We start from the raw sequence: 27713 nt of genomic DNA, 5'->3' as shown, positions 1-27713 counted from the left end.
ATTATTTCAAAAACAAAAGTCATTTGCCCAAACAGACTTTACAGAATAATCAGGATTATTTTTATTAATTCATCTTCAGTTTCAATAATATCATTACAGAAAAAACATCCTCTTCATTATATTTATACAGTAGTAGTAGAATGCTGTGTCATTGCTTCATTACAAGTGCTGGTCATAGTTTATAGTGTGTGCAGTGTGACACTGAGTTCAGTGTTACGAATCACTCAGTACAAAGGCAGTTCAACAATAACCTGCTTCTTCTTACTCAAAAGAATCTATGTGGATTTGATTGGTTCTCCTTGGGCAGGTGCCAGGATGTGCTCGGATGCTGCGTTCATGTCATAATGGAGTGATTAAATATGAGCTGCCAAATGTGGGAAAACATAAATGTATATATATATTTTTTTAATATAGTTTTCATGCCTTCAAAATGTTGCGATGTCACCCTGTTCTTCTTCTCTTTATAAAAATGACATGAACCCAGCATGAGTCACTGGTGCATTTGAGGTAACTGGGAAGTCTCCGATAACCAAGCCAGAGGAATAAAGAAAGACAACGTTGGAACTGGAGCTTACACAGCGATAATCACATTAAAATTTGTCATGAGTGTAACATTGACTTTAATCAGATCAGAAGCTCCACCCAGGTGCTGCACCTTGGTCTCACGCCTGGATTGATTCACACCTGCCCAAAGAGAAAGACACGCCCCCCCCTTTATGGGCATGCAAGTGTGAGGAGGGGAATGGAGGAACAATGAGAAAGAAAGAGGAGTGGGGAAAAAGTGTGTGTCAGCCTATTAGGAGAGCGGTCAAAGCTCAGGGGCAGTGAGTAGTGCTGCTCTCAGTTCACATGGGCAGAAAGCAGCTTTTATTAATGAAGGTTTACTTTAGATTTCTGAGGTTAGTTGAAATGACTTTAGGTACCATTAAATTCAAATAAAGTGCCAGAGCGCTGTAGTTACTCTAATATGACTTGAATGCATCATGTGGGTTTGTTTGGCACTGATCACACTAATAGTGGGAATGGGATGCATTTGAGTACTTATTGTTGATCGGTAAACAATTAAAGGTCAGCGTTGAGTAATTTATATTACCTCCAACAGGTACAACAGGAGTTAACTATTCGTTCGTAGTGGGCTAAATATCAAATGAGTTTTCTATATGCCTAGACTACATACTTACATTGAGAGGAAAGCGGTCAAATGTCTTGATGTACAGCCTTGAACTGTATCGATTCTTTTGACTTTGACAAGCACCTTTACACCGTCATGGTAGAAATACACGTGGTGTAGTTTACAAGCACCTGAATGTGACACCCTGCTTTCAAGTGATGTCAGGTTGGAGTTTTTCTCTGAGTTGGGGGAAGAGAGGTGGAGACTGTCAACTGGTCACACAGATGTTAGAAGCTATTCTACACATATCTGTGTTAACAAATCACGGACAAGGATCAATCCCACATGTAGTTGCCAGAAGGACTAGCCCCCCCCCTCACCACTGTCCAGCTGTTTACTGCGTGGAGTTCGTCTCTGATCATAATGGAATCGGACAGACATGAGATTTTATTTCCTCTCACAAATATAAGGACCTAAATGACGACTGATTCAGTATTTTTATCTACAGGGGGAACAAGTAGCTTAAAGCCCCAAACAGTGTAAAGCCATCACAAGCTGCTTATTTTGGTAATTTTGTGTCAAGTTAATACAGTAATAAAAATATAGAATAAATATAAAAATTCAGCCTTATCTTTCAGTAGTTTTGAAAATATAATTCTACTGTTATATTAGGATGTAAACTCACATACACCAAACACCACTTGAATGCAGGGTCAAACTAATACTGTCAGCGTGGCCCATCTCTGATATGACTACAGATCACACAGGTTATTATGAGAAATATCACTATTATGTTTATATTAGACCAACGAAATAAATCCATGGTGGTGGGGGAGGAGTCTATTCCTGCCTCACCCTCTCCTACAGATGAGCCACTGACCCACCTAGAAGAATTTCATGGCTTTGACTGAGAGTCATGATGGAGCTTCAGTGTCTCTAGTATGGATTGAAAGTAATACATCTGCAGAAATTAAAGATAATAAATTACAAACAAATACAAAGTATTCTTGTATTTTCTCTTTTTTTTTGGCAAAAAGGTGATATTTACTGTACTGGCACAAACTATATCAGCAGCTTCAATCAAAAAAAATGTCTTTAGTTCATATTCCAGTCAATACTATTGTTAGGGTATTCCAAGAGGGGATGTAGGGGTTACTGCAGGGACGGGTTATCAAGGGGTTTCTATATCTGGATAGAGGACGACAGAGCAGAGCAGGAGTAAAGGTAGAAGTACAAAAAGAAGCAAGAGGAGGGTGAGGGATAGGGGAGAAAGTTCAGGAGGACTGGAAGAAAGAAGGGACAAGTCTCTATATCTCTAAATCTACCGGGGAAAATGCACAAAGCAAATGAATAGGAGAGAAGAGGGCATGGATACTACTAAGATGATAATATTCAATCAGAACCATGATAATAATAATAAATAGAATATTAATTAAGAATATTAATAATAATCATTATCATCAGGATAGTAATAATATTACAGAATAAATCTCATATTTCATATATTTTTTCACTTTTTTTTTTCTTCATTGAAATACAGTGATCTCTTCAGAGCAGACCAATGAGGACTCAGCCTGCGCTGGCTCCGATTGGCTGTTGCATATGACATCACAGCTAATGGCGACCAGGTAGACATGCATCACTTCCTGCCCCCGCCCATTTCCTGTCCAGACAAGAAGTCCCGGTACTGCCATGGTTAATCGGTAGCGAGTGACATTGAGTCTGGGGAGAAGGATTGTTGTTACACACTAAGATATGCGGCAGGCCTGCTGTGTGACCTCTGGGGATTGCCGGATGTGCTGTACCTGCATCATAGCCGTCCGATGACCATGACGTCCACGACCTCTCCCTTATGCAGCTCCACGTACTGCTCTGTTTTAGGAGGTAACATCAGCAGGCCGTTGGCGCTACGCATTGACATTAGCCTGCTGGATACCTGGTTGCCTGTAAACAGTGCCAGAATGGCAGGGGTCAGGCATGTGTGAGACCCTCACAGTGTTTGTGTTTACATCTGTGTGTGCATACCTGTGCTTTGTGCCCAGGGCAGAGGCTCCTGATGATGCCAGGTTAGAATACAGCGGTGGTACTCTGGTCGGGGGTCCAGCTTAACATCACAGGAAAGCTAAAATACATTGACGCAGATATATTGATAAATATGAATGTCATTAAAAATAAAGTTTATGACACTAATTACAAAGTTGCAGAATGTTACTGCATGGATAATTGTTGCATTCTTAGGGGCTCAGGGACAGTGGCTTCATCATCATTCCGGCTGATGATGATGATGATGATGATGAAGGGAAGTGGCCAGACCTTCCAGAAAAACTCTGCTATGAGTCCAGTTGTCTCCATTTTAAACTCTTGGATATAACATGACCTCGGTGAATAAACGTCTTCAGACATTTGCATCTCTTACCCTAGCTTTAATAATTGTGGGTCTAGGATCCAGAATGCCTTGCATCTTCCTCAGAGCAGGAATCACAAACAGGTTACATGTCACCACAGCAGACACTGGGTTACCTAGAGGATCACACAGTAAACAATTACTATGGTCTGTACTTCACATCAGTGCACAGTGTCTACTCTATTTGCATGGAGCATTGAGTTGCTGTGTTGTATGTGCATGTGTGTTAGCTGCTGATCGCACCAACACGTACCTATGTGAATTATAGAGACCTTGGTGAATAAATAAACTTCTTACAGTCAAACAGACAACAAATCTCTGGTAGTTGTCGTCAGCAGGGGTAAACCAGATTGTTCTCAATGAAGAAATTAGATCAATTAAAGTAGTGAAAGGCAAGCAACATGCCACTGAAAATGATTGGTTATTATTGCTGTATGTTGTAAGATAGACCCGCTCAGAAAGAAAGAAAGAACAACTGAGCTGGGCAGTGAAGAATAAACATGTCAAATCATGGTCAGAGAGAAGAGCCTCTGAAGCTCAAGTTAAATAACAGTATCAGCAAAGACCAACATGCACCAGATCACAAGGGCCGACTAAAGCTACACTACGCTGTAGGATTCCTTTACATTTCCATGACAACGTTACTGACATCTGGCACTGGCAACAACAGCAGAAATGCAACACAGTAAAACACTGTCGGGCTTCACTCCAACAGACAATGAGGGTTCTGTATGAGGCTTATTCCCAAATTTCTTTGTGCAGTAACACCACACAGCTGGCAGCTCTTCAAATTTTAACCTGTTGTAACTTTGTTAGTTAGTGCTAACTACAGAAGTTAGTTGCTATATGTTGTCTAATCTTAAATATTTAGAATATGCCAAATAAGAAAAAAACATGTAAATCTTACACCGATCAGCCCGAACATTATGATACCCATGACAACAGGTTGAACTACAGATTCAATCTGTTGGATCCGACCACACGGGCCAGTTGTCACTCCTCACATGCATGAGTGCATCTCAGCGTCCACTGCAGACTGGGAAAACCCCACAAGACCTGCAGTTCTGTCGATGCACTGAGCCAAACGGTGGACAACACAATTTGATCCTCGTCAGTGTCACTTACAGCCTTCTGCTTTCAATTTGCAATTTAAATTTCTTAATATATCCCACTCTGACAGGTGCCATGGTAACCAGATAATCAGTGTTATTCATATCACCTGTCTGCTCACAATGTTGTGGCTGATGTGTCTATATCAGATTTAGTATTACTGCACTTGTGGAACTTTAAGCATGTACATTAGTGGCACAAGTAGTAGTTGTACACCACATTCCTCACTCTGCTTTAATGTGCCTGCTTTTCTAGTGTTATAGATCTAATTTTGCAAAATGGATTCAGATAATAATAATAATCATGTCATAAAATATTATCTTGTTGGTGTTGAGGCTGAGAACACTAAATAAAAATGATCCCTGTGATTAAACAAAAAATAGATACATACTCATTAAGACCCTTCAGACATTAATATACCTGGCAGAGCAAAGATGAGTTTCCGTGTTCCATCAATGTCAACTGTGGCAAAGGTAGTAGGAAGACTGAGGAAACATAATTAGATCAGATATGAAGGTGGAGACAGCAGCAGCAACAGCCAGCAGTCATACTGTAGTAGGAATATACTACTATGTATAAATGTATAGAAACCACCTTAGAATAACAGAGGTAGTAGTACTAGCAGGACTAGCAGTAACACAGAATTAGAGTAGTAACATGTAGAACTTGATAGTGTTAGAACCACAGAGACCCTCTCCTCAGTCTCACCCTGGTTTCATGAAGACTCGTCCAAAGTGGATCTGAGCGTGAAGGTCAATATCCAGCACCTGTTTTAGGTAGTCCTGAAACAAACAAACACAGACAGGATTACTAACTGCTTTAATGTGATGTTACAGCAGCAATATCAGAGCTGTAAAATGAGGTGTTTGAATATATTTACAACATGTGGGTTAATGAGTGGAGATGAGTCACAGGTGACAGGTTACCTTCTCTCCCATGGACACACCCCCTGAGGTGATGATGACATCGGCACGACTGATTCCCTCATGGAGAGCTGACAGCAGGTCATCGGGGCTGCAAACACAAGCATATTACACTGAACACAGACGACTGATGAGGTTTTTACTTAGCATTAAAAAGGATGATGTATGGTGGAGCTTTAGTCAAGATTGAGGGAATAATTTATATGTTTGTGTTTACCTAAGGAGGGGTAACATTGAGCTGAGTGGGAAGTCATCAATCTAATATTTTTAGGATATTGAATCCGAATACAATAAGAGCTCCTATGCTGTCATGACATGTGTGCATGGAATAGTGCTTGCTTCAGTCTAAAGGTTTTGCAATTTCCTGATCACATGATATGGTTTGTTAAGACAGAAAAATCTGACAACAGGGACAAAACTTTGAATAAAAAAAAGCTGTAATACTCTTACTTGTCCCCAACAATGCCTAGGTTAATAGTTGGATATCCGTGCTCCTGGATGGTGGCCAGAAGAGTGGAGCGGTTAGAGTCTCTGATCTTGCCTGGGTGGAGATCATCCTCTGGATTTAACAGCTACACATACACACACACACAGATGAATGCACCTGAATCAGAAGCAGTGACTGAAAAATGTTGAAAGAAAACTTCCGTTATTGTGTTTGTACCTCGTTTCCGGTAGACATGACAGCCACAATAGGGAACTTGTGCACGCTGACCTCGGTCACTCCCACTGTAGCCAGCAGGCCGATCTCTGACGGGCCCATATGTGTTCCTTTAGCCAACACACACTCCCCTCGCCTGATGTCATGACCTATCGGCCTGTGCAAACATGTTACACTCATTATTAACCACTGTCCAACAGGACAGCGCCAAAAGTATGCCGTTTCTTTTTTTACCTGATGTCCTGCCCGGGGCGAGCCTGGACCATAATCCTCACCTCTAATTCTTCTGTGCCCTGTAACACACAGACGATTAATATCGCATCACACAAATGAAAACTCTGTGGTCGAGGTGACACATCACTGATGTTCTTACATCCTCAGACTCCCTCAGCAGCTCTGTATCTTCTATTTGGACCACAGCATCAGCTCCACAGGGAATTGGAGCCCCGGTCGTCACCCGCATTACCTGGCCTGGCATCACTGTATGGGTTGGCTGCACACACACACACACAGACATGTAGTAAATGTATACTTATAGCAGAATACCTAATAGAACTAAGTATGTAGGAATAGTCCCCTGTGGATGTTTTTTTTACCCATTCTTAATTCAAGAATAAAGAAAAGGTGACCTCTAGTAGTTCTAGCAGTAAATATTACAATTCTGATACAAGGTACATGCTCATTTAAATTACACAATAGCGTTCTTGTATTGGAGCTGACCTGTTGACCAGCCTGTGATTCTCCCATGATGAAGCGGTCTCCTGGGCCGTCAGCAGCTACAGATCAATTATAAATATAAGTTAACTGTGAAAATAAAACTATTGATTTTTAATAGATCTAATTTTAATTTCATGTGTAACTGTCAACGCTGTGCTCACAAACTAACGACAAACAGACGCATCACCTCACATGCACTTCAAACTTCTTCAGTTACATTAACGGTGTATTAATGGTCATACGGCTGCTGCTATGCCTTTTTCTATGTGTGTAAGAGTTTTGTGGCAGCCAAGAGGTTAGTCTTATACTTTATTTCACTTCAGACAAATTCAACGAGTACAGGCAGCGTTAGTGGTCTTACCCCGTACAGCATAGCCATCTTTAACCGAGGCGGGGAATGGAGGAAGGTTGTCTTTGGCATAGATGTCCTGAGCGAGCACTCTACCCAAACCATCTGTAGACAAAAAGCCCAAGACAGTCCTGTTCAGTGCTACAGGCACCAACAGCATCAGAGACTGCAGCACACACACACACATCTGAAAACTCACCTCTGTAGTTGATTACTTCAATTCCAAGAATAGGTGTCATCTCTAGAACAGTGATGAAGGCTTTATCCATTGACGTCAGAGGGAATGGGGACATGCGATGACGACGCGCCACTTTACTGATGTCAACCGCACTGTGGCCTACACACACACACACACACACACACACACGATTTAACACAACAGGTGTGTGTAAGTATGAATAAACAATGCCATGAAGTTTACATATGTCTACATATTCCACAAGCTGCCTTTGCAGAGCTGGTATGTTAATGTGACAAACACACAGTGAACTTACTGGCTCTCAGAATGTTCTCATTACTGCCACATCGTGACTGAACCTGCAGAGACAGACACACATTCTATATTTGGTCATTGTTTGATGCAAATATATGTGAGAAATGATTTAAATACCTTTCCCGCATAACAGGACAGCCTGGTAAAGGCTTCTAAGCTGATTTATCTATTATTAGCAACTACACTGAAACATACATACCACGAAGTCTAGTTGTGTTATTCAAAGCCACCAAACCAGCAGCTGTGTGTCATATTCCCTCATTGTGCAGAACAACACAAGAACTGGGTTTGTCTCATATCTTATGAGTCAGGGTGCATCATCAACTGACTGCATTTTTAAATTTTGGTTACTAAATTCACTTCTTCCTCCACTTGAAGAAAAGGAAGAATTAAACACTGAACAACTGTATGTTGTGTTTCAGCATCGTGATTCTTTTTTCTTTTCCTGGCTTGTGCACACTCAATATTTGTTCCTTCGATTTAAAAGTCAGTCACAAATAAGAGGGATTATGTGCTTTAAACTGCTATACAAGTCACATGTCAAGTGAGTTTCAGTGATTGTAATCCTGAATCACAAAACAAATTGTAAATATTCATGTTTTCATGTTAGAGATGCAAAACTCAGACCAACATAGTGGTGAGTATGACATGACTGATGTACTGAAAACAGGTAAACATTGAGAAAATGTCAAGTTAAAGCTGCATGACCTTCAAGACAATTCCAGCATAATCCAGAGTTTTCACATTTTTCCCCCACTTTAATCCCATTACATACATTAATTGGGACCATATTTCCAGGAATGTACCACAACTGAAGATATTTATACATACCCTCACAGTCCCATTCACTCCCATTCAATTCCAAACAACACACAAGTCCCGAGACGTTCTGCGAGGTTGAATCAGGATGATAACATCTGAACTTTTACATCCCGCTACATTTGACATGGTTAGGAGTCATATTAGACCTATTGGAGGTGAGCTTCACTGGGACTTAACAAATACCCGAAAGGTTTATAAATTTCACTTGAAGAAAACATTAGAAAATATCCTATAGGGAAAGAGGTATGTTAGGGAGTCATGGAACTTAGCAGAAACTCTAATCATGCAGGAAACTGTCCAATATTAATTTGCTATAACTGGGGAACTTTTGTCACTAGTATCATACTTGGCATGCTTTATAAATGCTGCACAGCAGGAAGTTCATGCAAACATGTTTCTGTTCTGAGGGTAGGAAGCACAGTGGGACAGTGGGACCTGCTCCTTTCTGTGTGCATGTGTGAAAGTTTGTGTGTACCTTGGGTGTCGGGCATGAGGCGGTGGAAAGGCGGGAGGTTGCCTGTGTTGCCCGTGGTGACTCAGAAGGGGTGGAGCTTAAAGAGGCCGAATCTCGAGGAAGCACCTGAACGCCCCGAGAAATGATCGAGTCCGGGATCTACACTCACGCACACACACACACACACACACACACACACACACACACACACCGACACACTTAATGCTAGTCAAAAAATTTCTTCAGTTGTTTTACAGTACACTACAGCTGTTTCTGTATGACATTTATTACTGACCTGGGCTTCCGGCCACTATTTTTTGACATATAGCCAATACTGTTGCATTCAACTGTCCTGATAAACTTTCTCCACAAGTTACAACGTACCAAAACACTCCATGTTTACCTACAAGATCTCTGCCTTAGACGCAAAGTGACAGTGAGGATGATTATGGTGATTTCATCGAGACATAAATGAGAATTAGTCTTTACTAAATAATAATTGTGGTCGTTGGGCTGTATAAAATGTATCTGCATGTAAATAATCATTGGTTCCAAGATACAATTCACTTATTAACCAAATGTAGACCAGTAAAAGACACTGGGACAATAAAAAATATGTAGATGTTGTTATGAGTGAAATTGTGAAATTACTTCAGAGTGTGCAAATGTATTGTGAAAAACTAATTTTTATTTGTAACAAGCTACCATATTTTGTTTATTTACCTTTTTTTTTATTAAAAAATTTGAAGAAATTGTAACCTTATTTTCTTTTTTCATGATTTATAAATGCGTTAAACTGCACAACAACATTTTTGAGTGAAATAATTAGAAACTGGAAACAGACTGAATTGTCAGGCTTTGAATTTCACGCTGGTTTAATGGGAAACTGTAATGAGTTCTCAGCTTCAAATACTGATATTTCATCACATCAATTACCGGTACATGTATTAATTCAAAAAACAAAAACTACAATCCTTAGCATAATTTGGTAGCCATGATTAACTCGCCTATGACCAGTAGTCACAGATGTTTACCAGTCTGTGGAAACAGCCATGAGTATGTAGTATGTTTCCAAAGAGGTGCAGGACTTTATATTACAGCCCACACTGACAAAACATGTTACCAAAGAACTGCTGTTTTTCACAGAATAAGACCAGAGACTTCATGTGATTTAGGAATTCCCTAAGTGTGTGGCACATTCACATGAGGTAAACAAAGTCTGTCTTTGGCCCACATTTACTAAACTAATCCCTGATTATGTCTGGATATAATTTGATCTTTCAATGGCACCCAAAATACTATCAAAGTTCTCATTAACAAATTCTAGTGTAACCTCATTATTCCAATGAGAAAGAAAAAGGGGATTTAGACTTCTGTGTCTGGAGCAGAAGTAGTAGGGCATTTGAAGTGGAATTACACACACTGCATACGTACAAGGCTTAAATCTTCACTGTGATGGACTGCAGTCAGTTGTAGGAACATTTATATCGCAATGGAGTCAACCTCTACCTATGGATGGTTTAAGAGTAAATAATCATTCTAAATGTAGATACATTCACCATTTTTAATATATTTTGGAAAAGAGTAAAATAATATGAATGTATTCATGCACTGTCAATGATGAAGGATCATTTCTATGTTACTAAATGACCAAGCTGTCCAACATCTCACGCAAAATATATTGAATTATTTAGACAGGTGTGTTGCTTTTAAATTAAATTAAATAGCACCGACAGCATAGCATCAACACCACTGCTGAATTTTAACTTGGGCCCTCTTCTTCATTTACATAAACTTTAAAGGGGAAGTTCACCCTAAAATAATATATTCATATTTTCCTGTTTCCTGTTTTTCCATCTTGATTGTTATGGAGTTGTCAAGGCAACCCATTTTCTCACAGCATGTGTGTTTTCTCAACTATCCAGGTGACTTCCAAGGGAAAACTAGTTCCATTGTTTTGAAGAGTTTTGGCAGCATTCTTTATGGCTGTGAGATACAAGTTGTCACAACAAGCTTTCATAAATGTCATGGTAGCCCAGCTCTCCAGCAAACACTATTTTAGCCTGAATATGATCTTGTCTATTTATTTGAAATCCTAATTAAGTAATAATCAGTCATCTACCATCTTATCAAGTGACCCCACTTACCAATGTCTGAAGAACAGACCTAAGTGTGTGATGTACACATGTGATGATGAACTGACCACATGAGAGGAGGTAGAACAGATGTGTGAACAGTATGAGTCTCTCACCTGCTGGTCATGAGTACAGGAGCAGGTGAAATGAGTGGGAGGGGCAGGTGTGTTGCCAGGCAGGTAGGGACTCCCCTTAGCCATGACCACAGCATGGCTCGTCTGATGGACACACACACATGCATTGCAGGCAGAAACACGCACACACACACACAGATGCATGTCGACACAGACAGACAGGTGAATGAGATGGTATGAAGTTATAAAGGGTTAACATTTTAGTGAAACACAAGCTTTACCAGAAGACACTGGTTTATTTACCTGACCCTGAATACTAATGACTCAAAGTCATGACAATTTCTACATTTCACATTTAGACCCAATTTACTCTAGGGGCCAGGGGCATAAACAGGTTAAACGATAAATACTCACATCATTATTTGGTGATTACTTACCAATATCATATCAATATAAGTATAATAGGGAGTGACAAAAGCCTGATACTGACTGCATTCTAACACACTTTCTCTAACCAGTTAACAGAGACCTTACAACAGCTATGAACAGCTAGAGCCATGGTGTTGACAGGCAAACAGTGCTGGATGGATGTGTCAGCTTGGTGGACTCATTCAAAGAGCTGGACCCAGTCAACTGCTGAGAAACCTTCTATTCTTCTTTGGTGTTCTTTGCAATGAGAAGTAGAATGAGCAGATGCCTTGGTAGCAAATACATGTTTCAGTGTGTTTCTTTAGACATTCACGGCTAACTGTTGTTTTAAATGTGAGAACGAATGAATGTCCGAGTTGTCGTCTACATGCTGAAGGCTGACACATGGTAGCACGTTGATGCTGGTTTGCTTACAAGAATCAGAGGTACTGAGTTATGTGCTAAAGCAACCGAACGATTGAGAACTGTGCGCTAACAGGACCAAGGTATTCTCACCTGCATAAACACTGAGTGAGCCACTGAGTAAACCCCATGCATGAACAACGCATACACCGATTAAACAGTAATATGCCAGGAGCCTTGTGCACGCTGTGAGGTCATAGTTGTTGTGACAGAACTAGCCAGGGCGCAGCATGTGATTGGCTAAGTCTAATTTAGTTTGGAATATATTTTTCATGTATTCATATGGAAAACGGTGCCACATGATACAAACTGAGTAACCCTGTGCATCTTAAAACATGTAATCATTTTCATGCAAGAGTTACGCAATGCAACGTTATCTGGCGGGGCGCTTAAGTGGCCAATAAAATATTAACTGCTCATTCTTGGTAGATTGCTTTACAGCATCTATTTCTACCCTGCTTTGTGACGTACAGCAAGGTAAAATATCTGTCACTGTGAAATACACAAGAGACACGCAGGGTAACATCACATCAAGAGGCAAATGTGATCACAGTGTATGCAGTGTGAGTGCATGTTGGAGCCACTGGAGATGTCTGGCCGGTTTAATCACCTCACATCTATAATGTGTTTTCATACATCATGTATCTAAATCTAGACTAGCAGATGGGAATTTTGGAGCTTAGAGTAACTTAGTTTCCATTACCTGCATTTAGCAATCTAACAGTGTGTAACATTTTAATTCGAAATTCCTCCTGAAGTGTCCTGCTGTTTATTTAATCATTACTAATGTGTGCATTTGTTGTGTTTCCTGCAGCAGCCTATAGTCTTTAAGCAGCATGTATCTATAGTACAGTACCCTGCTGCTGCAATGACCCAATTTCCCCACTGTGATCATTAAAGTTTCATCTGTCAAGTTTCCAGCAGTAGCAGCAGCAGCAGCAGCACTGGTCTTGGTGTGTCCTGTGGACTGGTTACCTTGGCAGCAATAGCGGCTGCGGTGATGTGGGAGGAGCCATGCTGGTGGTGGTGATGGTGGTTGTGCGCATGGCGGCCTCTTCTGCGGTCCTCCTCCTCGTCCTCCTCTTCCTCGCACTGGGTGCCGCGCTCCATTGTGTGTGTGTTGGAGTGAGTGTTGGAGTGCGTGTTGGCCATCAGAGGTGAAGGGGACGGCAGCTGCTCCAGTGCGACGTGAGTGGACTTGACCCGGACCAAGGCTTCACGCAGCAGGTCGATGGCATGGGGCAGGGCTGGCAGAATGAACTGGAAACACTCCTGGAGAAGACAGGATTTGTGGTTTGACCAGTATCTAAAAACCCGCAGATCAGCCAAACCTTTCTGAACTCTTGTCATGTGACTGTTTTACACAAGTCACTCATGGCTGCCAAGCAGCAAGGAGTAAAGCAGATTTTTATTGGTTCAAATAGTGTATTTTATGCTAATTATTAGTAAAGACATGTTAGTCATAATGAGTTATTGGGATATTAAGCTTAGATGTGTTCTTGACAGCATTGTACTGCACACGGTGATGCATTCAAGCACCATTGGGAACTTAAAATTCCACCAAATCTAACCGTTTCTATTGTTTTTTAACGGATGCATTGCAACTTACCAATGAGTTTTAGAATGTAGGGGATTACCCTGGTTTTACACCGGCCACCTAACAGCCGCATAACGTCAGCGGTGCGACAGCCGCTGTAAACCGCTTCCATTTTAGTCAATGAGTGTATTTACACCAAACACATAGAGCAGACAGGGTGTCAGGCACCAAAAACTGGTAGATTTTCACAATAAAACGCAGTGGGTGAAGTCTCCCTCATTTAACTTTACAACTTTACAACACAGCCATGTACGATGAGAGATTCATTTTGGAAGTAGAGAAACAGCATTTTATATAATATAACATGCTTTTTATACAGACAACATCAGAAGGATAAGGCAGGGAGAGAAGCAGCAACTGTTTTAAGAGTGGATGGTGAGAAGCTGCCCTGTATGTACATGCGTTGATGGAGTAAACATAGGTTTCAGTAATGTGCTCTGTCACCCAGCTAGTAACATATGCATGGATACGCTACGCTTCAGAAACAGTGTCTGGTGGACATAAATAAATCCGGGATTAGACTTAGGGATTTCTTTAATTTTAAATTTCACATGCTAATGCTCATGCCAAACAGTATCAGAATCACGGCATGTCTGTAATGTGTTCCAGCGGCACTTTTTAGTGGTCGGGTTCACAAAAGTAAAACAAGCCTCTATGTAGTTTAATACAAAAAGCCAGAGGACTGTACCTGGGAACCCTTCTTGCTCCCTGGAAGGTTGATGATCAGAGTTTTACCACGAATACCACACACTGGCCTGAAAACGCAAAGGACAGCAAATTAAAGCAGGAGAGGACACAGATTACAACAACATAGCCCTGTAGCTCCTGGTTATCATGTCTAACTCACTGTAGTGGTGGGAATAGTAAATATTCACCTGGACAGCATGCCTAGTGGTGTAACATTTAGTGATCCCATTAGCATGGCCAGAGCCATACCCGGGGCCTCTCGCTCGATCACCTCTCTGGTGGCCTAAAACACAATTGCACGACCCATTGAATGATGACATTTTACACACTTGAACAACAACTTTATTTCTTGGTTTTCATCGAGGCTTTGTGGCTTTGTCTGCGTGTACCTCAGGTGTAACATCTCGAGGAGCAAAGCCAGTTCCTCCAGTAGTGAGGATGAGATTCAGCTCCTGTTCATCGCACCACTCCAAAAGAGTTTCCTGCACAGATAGAATCACAGCGTTAACATAACATTGTATGTTCCTCATCTCTAGCACTATAGGTCTCAGCTAGCTGCAATGAATTGCTGCACTTTCCTTCAAAGAAACACCAGCGATGACAACATATGCCCTACTCAAGGGTCCTTGAGGAAGACAATCCCTGCTAGCTCTGATGCGCTGCTCAGGTACTCAAGACACAATTTTCCCCATGGGGAAACATCACAGGGGCATGTTTCCATTGTATTCAGTGGCTGGAAGATGATTGAATTGAGGAAACATGACTGGTTGAGTGTTAGATGATGGACAGATGGGTTTCAGCCAAGTGCTAATAAGATTTGTGAGTCAGGAAAGCAATGTACAGTTGGAACAACTAGCCTGTTTTCATTTAGCATTCAGCATTTCAGAATGTAACTTTAGTGACAGGTTAAAACACTTTGAGTTCTGGAAGGAAAGTCAGACTGTTCGGTATACTAAGTGCCTCGTGGACTCTGAATTATGTTAATGTTTACCTTGATTTCATCTATCTCGTCTGGAACAATTTTGTAGGCTGCTATGACTCCTCCTAGACTGCAAAAGAAAGAGTAACAGTTAGTGTAATGTGAGCACATCTATGTTTTTCTGTGTGTGTGGTTTGTTTACTCACAGTGATGGATCATGGACCAGATCCTTCAGGTTCATTCCACTCCTGTCCTCAGCCAAGTTCTTGTAACAGCTGTCACTGACTGAGGAGGAGGAATGATATCCTTTTATTATCTCTCCAAAATAATATTAATTTAAGCAGACATTTGGTGCCTTCGCCAGCTGATACACACACAGCTTTATTCAAACCCTGGTGCAATGGGATCAAGGACACAAATATTTGGAGATCATCTAGGCTGATGAACTTTTGTATCTGGGTAAAAGTTGGATCAGAGCATTGATTTTTCTATGTTTTCAGGTGAAACTAGCCATTGGTGGAGAACAAACAGGTCTCAGTGTTTCACAGCTGAACATCACTCAGAGCATCACACTGCCTGCACCGGCACATATTAACCCCATGGTGAACTAGGCTCTTCCTGAGGTTGTGTTGTGGTTGACATGTGTACTGGTGCTTCCAAGTTGCATCCATCAGCCTGGCCTAGTCATTGGTCAGCCTTACCATATATATTCATGACATGCATTTATCACCATTTGGCCACAGTGTTACTGCTGAGCAACCAGTAAGTCAACTTTCTAGCTTCCTTCTCAAGGTCACCCCTCTGATAGACTCACAGGGTGACTTACTTCAGGCTTGCAGGACCAGAGGCTGCAGCTGAGGGGAGATCATAGCCTCCTGGAGCCACACAGAAACGGTGTCACTCAGAAATGTGCCACTGATGTGGCCATCGTTTATGGCTGGTACATGATCCCTTAATGATGGAACAAAAAACGTCATGTGTGGAAGTAAGTCCAGTAAAGGCCAGCCAACTGGGGCCAACAAGACCCATACACTGCCAGTCCTCAGCTGGGGCAGGAGAATGATCCGTACCTGGAGCTGCTAGGCTCTCCACCCAACAAAATAAGAATCATATGACCCTGTTATTTGACACTCAATGTTGTGCCTTTTTTAAGCAAGCAGATCCTTACAGGCTTCCCTGCACCCAACCCAAATCGTTACACCACTTGAGGGTGGACCCTCCACCCCCAGAGCACAGACTCTGGTAGGAATACAGTAATAGGCCACAGAATTTGCACTGGCTCAGACACGCATCAGCCACTGGGAAACAAGCACAAGATAAGCCCACAGACACAGTCTCTTAGTTCTCTAATAGACTTCAGGGCTACTATGAGCATGTTTCCCCTTGAAACAGGGTAAGCAGTCCCTCACAGCTAAACAGTCTATAGTTCTAGGAAAACTGATATATTGCCCTTCCTACCAAACTCCCTTGGACTCATACTGCCCAACACGTTTAGGATGAGGATGCTGTCACCACCCCGTTGCTCAGTCCCAGCGGGCCTTGCAGTGAACCTATCGTATCAGTGCAGCTTCTTCATCATATAGGATGAACCAGGCATTTGTGAATGACTCTGACCTTGACCCACTTGGAGATGAGGATACACATGCATGTTGCTGCATCGCCTCTGAGAGCACATTGATGAAGTAGCCTCAAGATTGTGAATGCTTCTGGCACCCCCAGCAGCCTGAGCCACGTCTGGGTGGATACACTTGCTGTTTGTTAACAAGCATTACCGTACATTGCTATCATCAGGGAATCCATCTCCGGGTAGGACAGAGCTACTTCCTTCACCTATGAACATTTTTGGCAACTGCGCTCCTCACTTGCTGCTTCCACCTGCTGCACTTTTCTCTTCAACAGGACTCTGATTAGTGAGCCCAAAGGGCGGAGGCTGTCTCAAAACATCCTATTCTCACTGTGAGTGAATGCTGTGGCTAAGACACAGGGTTTCCTTGAGATGACACACACCTAGAATCTTAAGGTGCAGGTCATGTCTTAGAGGGCAACAATTTACATCAGGGTTTCTACTACACATCTAACATTTAAACGTTTCCATACTTAGCTAGAGGATTATTATAATAAATAAAAATATCATAAAATTGTAAATTTGATGCATACTGTGTACAGAAAATCAAGATTTGTACAGCCTAGAGGGACTGCGTTAAAGTTGGTTGTCAATGTCCAAGGTCAAAATACACAACCGGTTACAATCACTGTGCGTATGGAGGTGACAACATTATTATGATGCAATAGCTTGTGCAGCTGATAAAGGTTGTCAGCACCAACCTTGTGAATTCATATGAGATGATGATTGCACACTTTTGTGACTGCACAGGAACCCCATTGCAAGCAGAGTGACAAACTTACAAGCAATTAACCGGTGAAGAAAATCAAAGCATATGTTCAGACTACCAGGCTGAGAGGACTCAAACTGGATTATTCAGGTCTGTATAGACACACAACTCTGATGTTTGAATCAGGATCAAATCTTTTCACGTTGTAGTCCTATATCTCTGATTTATGGACATGAGACCTGAATGTGAATCCAGCTAAAGATGCCTGATGATCGGAAATCTATGATCAAACTAGAATAACACAATATCAATTTTAATTTGCAGCAACACAGAGTCACAGACCCATCACTTGGCCCAAGGTGTTCTATGGAATTTTAAAACCCTTATAAGCAAAAACCCTTCTAAAGCTCTATAGGATAGTCACATTTCATGAATTCATATTTCACCAAAGAGCCCTAACTAGCAATAAATACATTGAAAGAAACACACCCAACCTCAAACACCAATCACAGGAATGGGTTGGGAACGTGTGTTAACATGTGACAGAGGTTGTTCTCATCAGCTGGATGGGCAGCGAAGGGGTTGGCTGCTCTTAGCCGAGATGCTAGCTCATCAAACCACCACAGACCTGCCAGCCAGCTGCTGGCTTCATCTTCTTAGCATTATCCTCACGTCTCCCCCCTCTTGCCTTAGCAAACACGGGGATCCTGGTGCCTGTCGCACGGCTGTGCCTTGGTCCCAGTGCTCCTCTGCACGACTCACAGGCGAACATCAGCTGAGGAGCTGCTAACACAACCTGCACGACAGAATTCATTTTGCCTGGCGCTGCGCCGTTCGTTCTAATTTTAATACTGAAGATTTATGATTAACAAGAGCACGCTACTGCGTTAAATAAGGACACAGACACACCGCCCATGTTACCAGATAGAACTACAGGATGTCAATGAAAGGCTTCATCAATCGCCGCCAACATATCGGCTCTGCACAGGGACATGAATAATGCAGCTCATGTAGGCTCGGTAACGCTACAATGCTCGAAAATATAACTTGCACCAAAACTGAAACGGAACCATTGTGGCTTTGCTTTCAAAATAAAAGCGCTGTTTTTTTTGTGTTAAATTCTCACTGCAGAAGATTTTCACCGAGGAACAGCTCACCCAACATTCTGAAAGTCTTCGCTGGGGGGTTCGATTTCCTCCTGTCAAGCTTGACGCTGAATAAAATGTCTCACTATACTGTCCTGTAGCTAGGAGCACCGCTGAAATATGACTTCACATATAAACACACGTGTTCCAACATCACGATACAAATGCACACAGCACGGTTTATGAACGCTCTGCACATCTGTCCGAGCTGTCAGGGGAGTCAACTTGTCCATTAGAGCAGTAGGAGTACCGGTTAGCATAGTGGCTAACGTTAGCTAGCTCTGCAGCGAAGACAGCTCGTATCGTGACACGGACGTGCAGAGACGAGCGACGGTAAAACGGCACACATGTGAACCATTAGGACGCATCTTGTATCATTTATTCAAACTGCCTCCTTACCCGTCAGAATTCCAACTCGGGTCTGATGGTCGTGGTTGGTGAGCACCATCCCGTCCGCCGCCATGTTTACAACCTCTGTCTGCACTGTGACGGCACATACATAGAAATTGTGTGGTGGTGGTGGTGGTGGTGGTGGTGTGCGGACTGCTGCTGCTGCTGCTGCACCTCTGGAGGACGACCCGAGAGCGTGCATGCGTGTGTGAGTGCTCTGGTGTCCTTTAGTGTTTAAATGTCCTGGCTCCAAGTGGAACGGATCCGGGCCCCGGTGACACCGGCAGAGAGCGGAACCACAGGACTGGGGAGGACAGCCTCACATAAGCAGTGAGGCGACAGCAGGAAATATATGGTTTGATCTGAAGTTGGCTCCTCAGCCACAAATCATCTGTTTAGTATCAGATATAACCTCAACACAGGGAGGATGCAGACATTTGGCACCTTTGAGGAACATAATTATTAATATGTAATATAGGCACTACCACACAAAACATCTTAGAGTTTAAAGTGTTTTATTCCACTGTTTCCACAGGCACTGCATATAAATAAAGCTTCCTGACACCAAGATCTGACCCTGAAGACATTTCTAGAATAAGATCATTTTCTAAGATAAGGGTTATTTACAACGTCTCAGTTCTCAGGTGTGAGATTAAGTGGCTTTAAGAGGCCTAATAGAGAAAATGACTAAAATTCAAAAAGGTTCCCCCCAAAAAACTGATTGACATTGTGTTAATGAAACAATGTTGATATTTTGTTGTTCTAAAATTTTAAAAATTTGTTCAAGTTTACATTCTTTTAGTTTTTTTTTTTTACACTGGATTTATTTATTTATTTTATTCATTTACTATTAAACAGCAATTGAAACATTGACTTTCGGACAACATGTTTAACACCAATGGTGTCGCAGGGTTACAGTAATCACATTTTATTTGCACATTTCCTGACATGGTTCCATCTTGTCCTAGTGGAGACGATGATGTCATCATGTCAGTGTTCCAGCTCCTCATCATTATGGGGCTAGTTGTCAGGGGCAACGTTTTACAACATTACTTTATTAAAAATGAAGAAAGTTATTATTTACTTGTTTCTTGTATTTCTTTTTTATATTAGTTTATTAGTATGTTTGCTCATACGTAATGTTAGTTTACTGAATTATCTCTGCAATAGTCGTCTTGTTTATAACAAATAAAATATTTAGACACGGTTTAAATACATTTATTTTCATTGTAAATAAGACACTGACTGCAGGGCTGTAAGCTGAGAATCACTGGTCTTCTAGGTCATGGTATGAATCTATCTTTAATATCTTTGTGTTACACTAGCTATAAGACAAGGCCACATAAAGCAGCAGCTGCCCCCAGATTTACCCCAGGCTGCTCTGACACACATATTATAATAAGGAGGATGGTGGTTTGAACGTGGTGTGATAGAACTTGTATTCTCCTCATTATGGAAGCATTGATGTGTGAAATTTCCGCCTGAAATGTAGTGAGTGAGATATAGCAGAGAGGATGTTGTTGCCATGTAACATGAAAGCAGGACGTAAGGTTTGTGTCATGTGACGGATGTGTGTGACAGAACACGGTGACTGGCTTTAAAATACTACGAGATATTCTCATGGTGACCTTTAATGTCCAAAATTGCCAGAGATTCTAATCTAATCCAAAAATTTGTTCAAAATTGTGTTTGGATTTCTTCTGTAAACTGTAAAGTTAAGAGAGAAGAGAAAACCTAAATTACAACCAGTGGATCTGGGACATGCAGACCTCAGCTAACACAGCTTGACTTTACATTTTGTAATCTCTATACATATCTATTATTATTAATCTCAGGGTCAGATTAACAATTGTAATCTCACCAGTATGTTTGGGATCTACTCTTAATCTTACTCTTTTTAGACTCTGAAAAGACTGAGATATTAATGGTGGCAGGTTTGGATTGATTAAAGCCCATTGCCATGTAAATCATGGTGTGCACGCCACAAATGGACCCACCTGTTTAAGGGGTCTCAGATGCTTCTGGTGTGGGATTATTGGCATTACAGCCACCAAGTGTGTCATCTCTTCTCTTTCCTATACCCTTTATTTTTCTATCAAATAAAAGAGGGCAAACATACACCAACCAATCTTAAACCTACTTTATCCTGTACAGGAACACAGAGGCCTGTCACACAGCTGTCGTGCTAAAAATGGTTAGTTCACAAAACTCACGTTCATATCATGTATGGCTGTCTACAGATATCTGGCAATGATTTCCCCTACATACAGAGGAGGGGAAATGAAAGCAGATGGTGCAACACGGATAATTAGCTTTGAGTGTTTGCCCTTTGTTGACATCCAAGTCTGTATCAGGGATACACTGATCCCATACACACAGCCCTACAGACACCTGGGCCTTACATGGTGTATCAGCAGATACCTGACACTTCTTCAATATACAGTGTACGACCAACTTACATCAAATCCATCTACAATAACTGCAAACAGACATGAAAGCAGGCAATGATCCCTGACAGATAAATACTTCCATATAGATGGATAAATCATGATATGATAAGATATCACATTTGATATGGTTCTTGAATAACACTACACATGCTAAAGGTTAATGTTTGTCCCTTTTGTTACCTCTGAAAGACCTTTATGAAAATTTAAATTTTACATCTGTGCATGGACTTCAGCAACATGTCATCTCCAAAATCATTTCCTAGAGTACTGAGAGCTTTATTTGTCTCCTCTGTAGATTATGTTTATAGTCCCCACATCCTTCGTGTCGTCGTCATTATGTTTTGAGAACAGGCTTGAGTTGACTTTAAGGACCCACTCTGTGATCCTCTGTTCAGTGTAGTATTCATCATCACTGTCCTCTCCCCCTGGACGACCTTCAGAGTCCTCAGATTCTGTTTCAATAGCAGAGTCATCGGAGCAGAGTTCTCTCTGATGCCTCGGATCACAGACGCCGGCGTCATGTTTGACCCTGACTGACATCATCGTCATATGGCCGCCGGTGTCACCAGGATCGCTGGTGTCCAATGGTTCTGGAGTCATAACAGGAGCCGGCTGATGATCAGAAGTCTGTCTGATCAGTCTGCTGCAGGTCTCTGAATCCTGGAGAGCTCCTTTGTGACTGGCTTTATCATATTTGTTAAGCTCCTGAGGTATTTTCTCAGAATGTGCAACACTCACCTGGGACACAGCGTTTTCCTTTACTTTGTTTGGTACGTTTGTTCTGTATGTTTTAGGTTTGAATGACTCCTTCCTGTGCAGAACAGCAGAGGGGTCCACTTTTCCAAAGATGGTTCTTGACTCAGTGATGGGCGGTAGATAGACATGTGTCTGTCTCGGTGTGGACAGACCCGTGGAGTGTTTGGACCTGCTCAGGACATTCACACTGTTGCTAAAAGTTACAGCGACTTGAAGATTATTGTACAACCGTGCTGGCCTGTTAATCCGTTGGACACCGATCTCCAAAGTTTGACTTTTCTTGTCAGGAACGTTCACTGCCCATCTCCTTCTGTTCTTGTTCAAATCTGAACGATCCTGTTTGTGATGAACAGCTGCATGCAAGCTTTTCACGCCCCGCCTTTGCATTCTCTGTCAGGCGAACTGATCGTTGATGACCAGGAGGCTGACTGTCAAACTTCTTTTATACTCCCCCTGTTTCTTTCAGACACCACCCACTCCACACTCACACACACACATTAGCACTGTCACTGGATCTGTAACAGCACTCCTAGGTTAGGTTTCTTTCACAGTTGATTTATCACCAATGCAAAAGGAAAAGTATTTCTAAACCCTTTTAATTTCACCACAAATTGCACAGTGCAGCTTTTTAATAGTGTCACTGATATTGCAAATTTCATTTTACATGCTCCCTGTCATTTAGGGGTCATCGATACACCACGTTTTTCACTCAACAGGATGACTTTTGTGCCAAAATTGGAAGAAATGTTAGCCTAGCTTAGCATCTATTCATAGCTAGAGGCAGGAGACGGCTTGATGTAGAAGCGCTCTCACAGGAGAATGTTATTATAGAGAGTATGCTTCGTTAGTGTGTTTTATGCTAAGCTAGGCTAACCATATATTGACCCCATGCACTACAGTATGTCTAAAACCTATGCACTTCCAAAAACTGTTCCTTTAATCCTTCTCTTGGCTTTGATGCACTTCTTCCGCCTCTCCCTATAAACCCATTCACACATGTGTTCTGAATGAATTCCTGTAAAACATTCACTACCCAGGGAGGCTATTTGATCTGTCACTGTGAACATATATGTAGGACAAAATCGTCAGAGCAGGAAATGTCTGCTGCGTACTGCAAACCTAAACCCGAGGTTTCAGTTTCAAGTCACGTTCTCTGTTCAGAAGCTTATCAGTGACTCCATCTAAATCCTGGTCATTTAATTAAAATGTGGAAAAGGAAGAGGGGATCGTTTAGCAATTATACAGCTGTTGAAGCACATGCTTACTCCAAGTCTGCACTGTACAATTAAAAGGCCTGCCGTTCTTCTTTACATTCTTCTTTCTGGGTGTTTAGACATGTACTGCAGTCACAGATAAACTCTAAAGTTGCAGTGGCCTGTGTGTTTTTGTGTCTGTGACACTGTACACCGTGTGCATAGGCTGGTCAGTGGACTGACATACTGATCTGGCTTCTTCCCCTGATGGGTGCATTATGCATGTGTGACAGGAGTCAAATGTACATTTATTAATACAATATAGATTTTAGGTTTTAAAACGTGACACCACATTTAATAATGCCATTAAAAAAAAAGCATTCAAGACTACAGACCTCACTGTATGTTCTAAGAACAGGAAATTAAATAACAATTTGCCTTCAATGCTCCGTTTCATCTAAAGTAACATGATTCATATGCCTGTTGGAGCTTACAGTGACACATACAGAGATCATGGGATCATTATAAGTGGCTGAGCAACTACAGGATATAAAATGATGCTGTTTTTGTTGATACAATGGCATGATTTAGTAGGTCACAACTCCTGCTGCAATGGGGGGCCCTCATGGATTATGATGCGGTAGGCTACATTTGGGATGTAGGCTATTGTTTGGTAGCTCCAGCATTAGTACAACCATTGATGGATTTTCAATCCATGTTCTATTTATTCAATGCATCGTCCTATCAAACTAATGACACATCACACATTTTAGACAATCTCAGTAAAACTATTGCAGTGCACAGCATGTGTTCCTTTACTGTTCAGTGGTGTTGAGAGTTGTGTCAATAGCACACCTATTCACATTTCTCCAAATCTAATGTAATCCAAGGTTAGTGGATCTATGCAATACCCATGTTTTGTCACAAGAGGTCGGTGTTGCAGCACTGAAGCGGTAACAGCTGCAGGAAACAAGGCTTTATATTCCTTCAGATCAGGTTGTAGGTCTGTATAAGCCAAGCTAGTACTCAGTGTGCTAAGGCAACGCTTCAGTTTTGTGTGCTTTGATATCTACAAAAGCAATAACTGCATTGGTCTTAATTGCAATTACATTTTGTTATCTGGGTCAAGCGTTTCGAGTTATTTACACTGCGCATGCGTAGTTTATAGTCTGCCAGTGCCATAGCAACCAGAGCAGACATCAGTCCTCAACATGGTGAGTGTTTGTGCTTTCGGCAAAATTTCGTCGTCATTTGTGTCGTTTGTTAGTCGCTGCTTGTGTGATGTTAGCTGTCAGCACCTATAAGAACATGCGGCGGGGTTAAGACTGACGCTAGACGCTGCAGCGCTGCAGCTGCGAGGTAACACGGGCTAACGTTAATTAGCTTGTTAGCTAGTTAAAGGGCTGACAGTACAACTGGAAAAGGGCATTTCCTGAACAAAATGCCAGTTTGGTTGCTGCAGCTGGAGCGTTGCTTTGAACGCTGATGTGAAGGATTGATCTGAATCTAATCAGAGCAGTTCAGAGCTTTGCATGGCTCTGTGTATACCTGTGTGTCAGCCTGTCACCATGGTAACAGCAGACACCGAAATTGCTTAATATTTGTAAAATTACATTTTTTTTGGAAAGATAATGCCAAAAAACGTACGGAAGAATAAAAAAGAAGACGAAGAAAGAGGATGAAGAACAATCAAACTAATGACTAATATGCGTCTGTGTTTTAACATAGTGTAGCCCATGTCTTGTGTATATAGCAAAACACCGCAGTAAGATAATGACAGTGTACATTTGAAAGTTTCTGTTTACCTTAGACTAGCCAGATGTGTTGTGGTACCTCTCTGACTGAATGTTATGTCATGTCTTCAGGCTAAAGCTACGACTATCAAAGAGGCGCTGGCCAAATGGGTGAGTGGCAAACAGACAGAATACCATGCAATACTGTGTAATAGAGGTTTAAAACTGCATTTATACACATGTAAGTACAAAAAAAATGTTGCTCGTGTAGTTGCAAAATAGGTCTGCTGATAACAGTGTGTGTTTGTATACAGGAGGAGAAGTCGGGGGAGAAAGCGAGTGAAGCTACAGCCATTAAACTGTATGGTCAGTATCCTCCTATAGAGAAGATGGACGCCTCTCTCTCCACACTCACCAACTGCGAGTGAGTCCCAATACAAAGGCTTAGTCTGTACTGACTTACTCACCCGTGGAGTGTTGTTTCCTAATACAAAGAGCCATTGAGACTTGACACAAACATGGTTTTGACTGTACAGTATACATGCACCACATCTGTATCTTTAATAGTGAATATCAATACATTTCTGAGTAAAATAAAACACAGTGCTTACTTCATTAATATGCTATGTGCTGTGCCCTTCACAGGAAGCTCTCGCTTTCCACAAACTGTATTGAGAAAATAACTAATCTCAATGGCCTGAGTGAGTATAAATACACACACACACAGTTCGATCCCAGGTGGAATTCTGTGTTTGTAACGTGATGTTGGGTTTTTCCAGAGAACCTGAAGATATTATCACTAGCCAGAAATAATATCAAAGCATTCACCGGGCTGGTATGAAACTTAATTGATGATCAGACATTATGCTAAATTCACACTTTGGATGCACATGGTTTGACTTCTGGTTGGTGCCTATGTGTTCACAGGAGGCCGTAGGGGACACATTAGAAGAATTGTGGATCTCTTATAATTTGATAGAGAAGCTCAAGGGAATCCATTGCCTGAAGAATCTTAAAGTCCTCTACATGTCCAACAACCTGGTCAAAGATTGGGGTAAGCTACAATCATAAACATAGTGCACAGTTACATTTTGAAAGAGACTTACAGTGGATCTGTTTAGATGGTTTAATTGTAGAAGTTAATGGCATTGTCTGCATTGAGCAGGAGAGTTCGTAAAGCTGGCTGACCTTCCATGCCTGGTAGACCTGGTTTTTGTTGGAAATCCTCTGGAGGAGAAGCACTCAGCTGAGGGCACCTGGATGAATGAAGCCTGTAAAAGACTTCGTAATCTGAAAAAGCTAGACGGTAAGTTTCAGTGGAGTGTAAATCACTGACTGTTTAAGGTGCTTGTTACAAGGCACACACTGGCTTTTAGTGTAAGGTAATAATATGAGTGGGGTTTTATGTTGTTGTTGTTGTTTCCAGGGACTCCAGTCATCCAAGAGGAAGTAGAAGATGCAGAAGGAGACTAAGGAGATAAAATGTTTGTGCAAGTCTAACTGTATCCCCAGCAGTCTTCCTTTTTTACATTTTGTATTGTTTTTCTTGGTGCTGTTCCTTATAAAATGATACAGGCTTTGCTGTACATCAACAAGCACAACGTTACCAAAAAATACTGAATGTTTTAGAGTTAAAACATTTTTTTAAATTGACAAGACAGACCTTGTGGCTTTGGGACCAGAATGCAGTTTTGATGAACTTTTAAAAGAAGTTCATCAGTTTTTTAACGCCCTCCTGTCCATCGTATATCAATCTCTGTGTCTTTTACACAAGAGCTAAAGCACAGTGCAGCCCACAAACTAGTGAGAAGAGACCACTGGACCAGATCAGGCAACACTATTAGCTGTGTACCACTGGACCTTTTCTCACCCACAATGAGCTGATTGTTGTAGGTGTATCACAGGAAATAAGCTAATAATTACCTGAGCTATCTTTATCATCGGCCATTAATGCATCATCTTGTAATGGCAACATTAGGTTAGGAACATGGATCTAAAATTGGTGAGACTGTTTAATTTGGCCATAACCTTGTCTATATGTGAGCTAATTGAATACTTTTTGCTGAATAAGCTTAATTTTACATACATTTTGTTAACATGAGTTTAACATTTTTCATAGGTCAATAATACACTGTGGGCAAATTTTACCCCCTTTCGTGCAGGCCTGCAGGTAAAGGGTTAATAGGGTCATTAAGTTGTTAACTATAAAAATAATAAATTTTACCTCCTACCAACAGGGTAAACCACCAACAATCAGGAATGCATGATTATGTAGTGCCATGGCTGTGCAGTCAAAAAATGTGTTTATAATGGAAGTCTATGGGACAAAAATGTCCACGAACAATAAGGGAGAAAAAATGAAAATCCAGTTCTGTGCAAAAACTAATAATGCATTAAAGTCAGTGTTGTTACTGATGTTTGACATG

The 27713-nt window shown here is 41.5% G+C and overlaps 2 protein-coding genes across 4 annotated transcripts; one reads left to right on the top strand and one right to left on the bottom strand.

Moving 5' to 3' along the window:
* Positions 1-34: 34 nt before the first annotated feature.
* On the bottom strand, positions 35-19357 carry gphna (gephyrin a). Its single transcript, XM_028395015.1, has 24 exons — positions 19165-19357; positions 15494-15572; positions 15360-15417; positions 14758-14850; positions 14557-14651; positions 14370-14436; positions 13060-13356; positions 11296-11397; positions 9066-9203; positions 7770-7812; positions 7475-7612; positions 7288-7380; positions 6930-6985; positions 6583-6702; positions 6444-6502; positions 6213-6366; positions 5999-6120; positions 5552-5639; positions 5334-5407; positions 5046-5110; positions 3528-3631; positions 3137-3233; positions 2917-3055; positions 35-2833 (listed from the first exon to the last, which is right to left on the bottom strand). Exons 1-23 carry the CDS (start codon positions 19355-19357, stop codon positions 2922-2924), a joined length of 2469 nt encoding a protein of 822 aa, XP_028250816.1. The 3' UTR covers positions 35-2833; positions 2917-2921.
* On the top strand, positions 17635-27418 carry dnal1 (dynein, axonemal, light chain 1). 3 transcript variants are annotated; one of them, XM_028395017.1, is made up of 8 exons: positions 17635-17770; positions 25420-25458; positions 25602-25711; positions 25933-25988; positions 26067-26122; positions 26215-26341; positions 26453-26593; positions 26714-27418. In XM_028395017.1, the coding sequence occupies exons 3-8, from the start codon at positions 25677-25679 to the stop codon at positions 26758-26760; spliced, it is 462 nt and encodes a 153-aa protein (XP_028250818.1). In that variant the 5' UTR covers positions 17635-17770; positions 25420-25458; positions 25602-25676; the 3' UTR covers positions 26761-27418. The 3 variants fall into 3 exon arrangements, with proteins under 3 accessions (XP_028250818.1, XP_028250817.1, XP_028250819.1); XM_028395016.1 differs by lacking the exon at positions 17635-17770 and adding an exon at positions 24661-24768; XM_028395018.1 differs by lacking the exon at positions 17635-17770 and adding an exon at positions 24791-24913.
* Positions 27419-27713: the final 295 nt, after the last annotated feature.

This window comes from Parambassis ranga, chromosome 22 (genome assembly GCF_900634625.1).
Source record: "Parambassis ranga chromosome 22, fParRan2.1, whole genome shotgun sequence".
NCBI classification, from domain to species: domain Eukaryota; kingdom Metazoa; phylum Chordata; class Actinopteri; family Ambassidae; genus Parambassis; species Parambassis ranga.
This window is presented reverse-complemented; position numbering and strand designations above follow the sequence as displayed.

Excerpts from the sequence above, each read along its gene's own strand:
- dnal1 (XM_028395016.1), top strand. Across the intron at positions 25,459-25,601 it reads AAGAGGCGCTGGCCAAATGG|GAGGAGAAGTCGGGGGAGAA; the intron begins GTGAGTGGCAAA and ends GTTTGTATACAG. Across the intron at positions 26,123-26,214 it reads TCAAAGCATTCACCGGGCTG|GAGGCCGTAGGGGACACATT; the intron begins GTATGAAACTTA and ends ATGTGTTCACAG.
- gphna (XM_028395015.1), bottom strand. The coding sequence starts at position 19,357 with ATGCACGCTCTCGGGTCGTCCTCCAGAGGTGCAGCAGCAGCAGCAGCA. Across the intron at positions 6,703-6,929 it reads AATCACAGGCTGGTCAACAG|CCAACCCATACAGTGATGCC; the intron begins GTCAGCTCCAAT and ends GTGTGTGTGCAG. Across the intron at positions 3,632-5,045 it reads ACTCATCTTTGCTCTGCCAG|GTAACCCAGTGTCTGCTGTG; the intron begins GTATATTAATGT and ends GTGATCCTCTAG.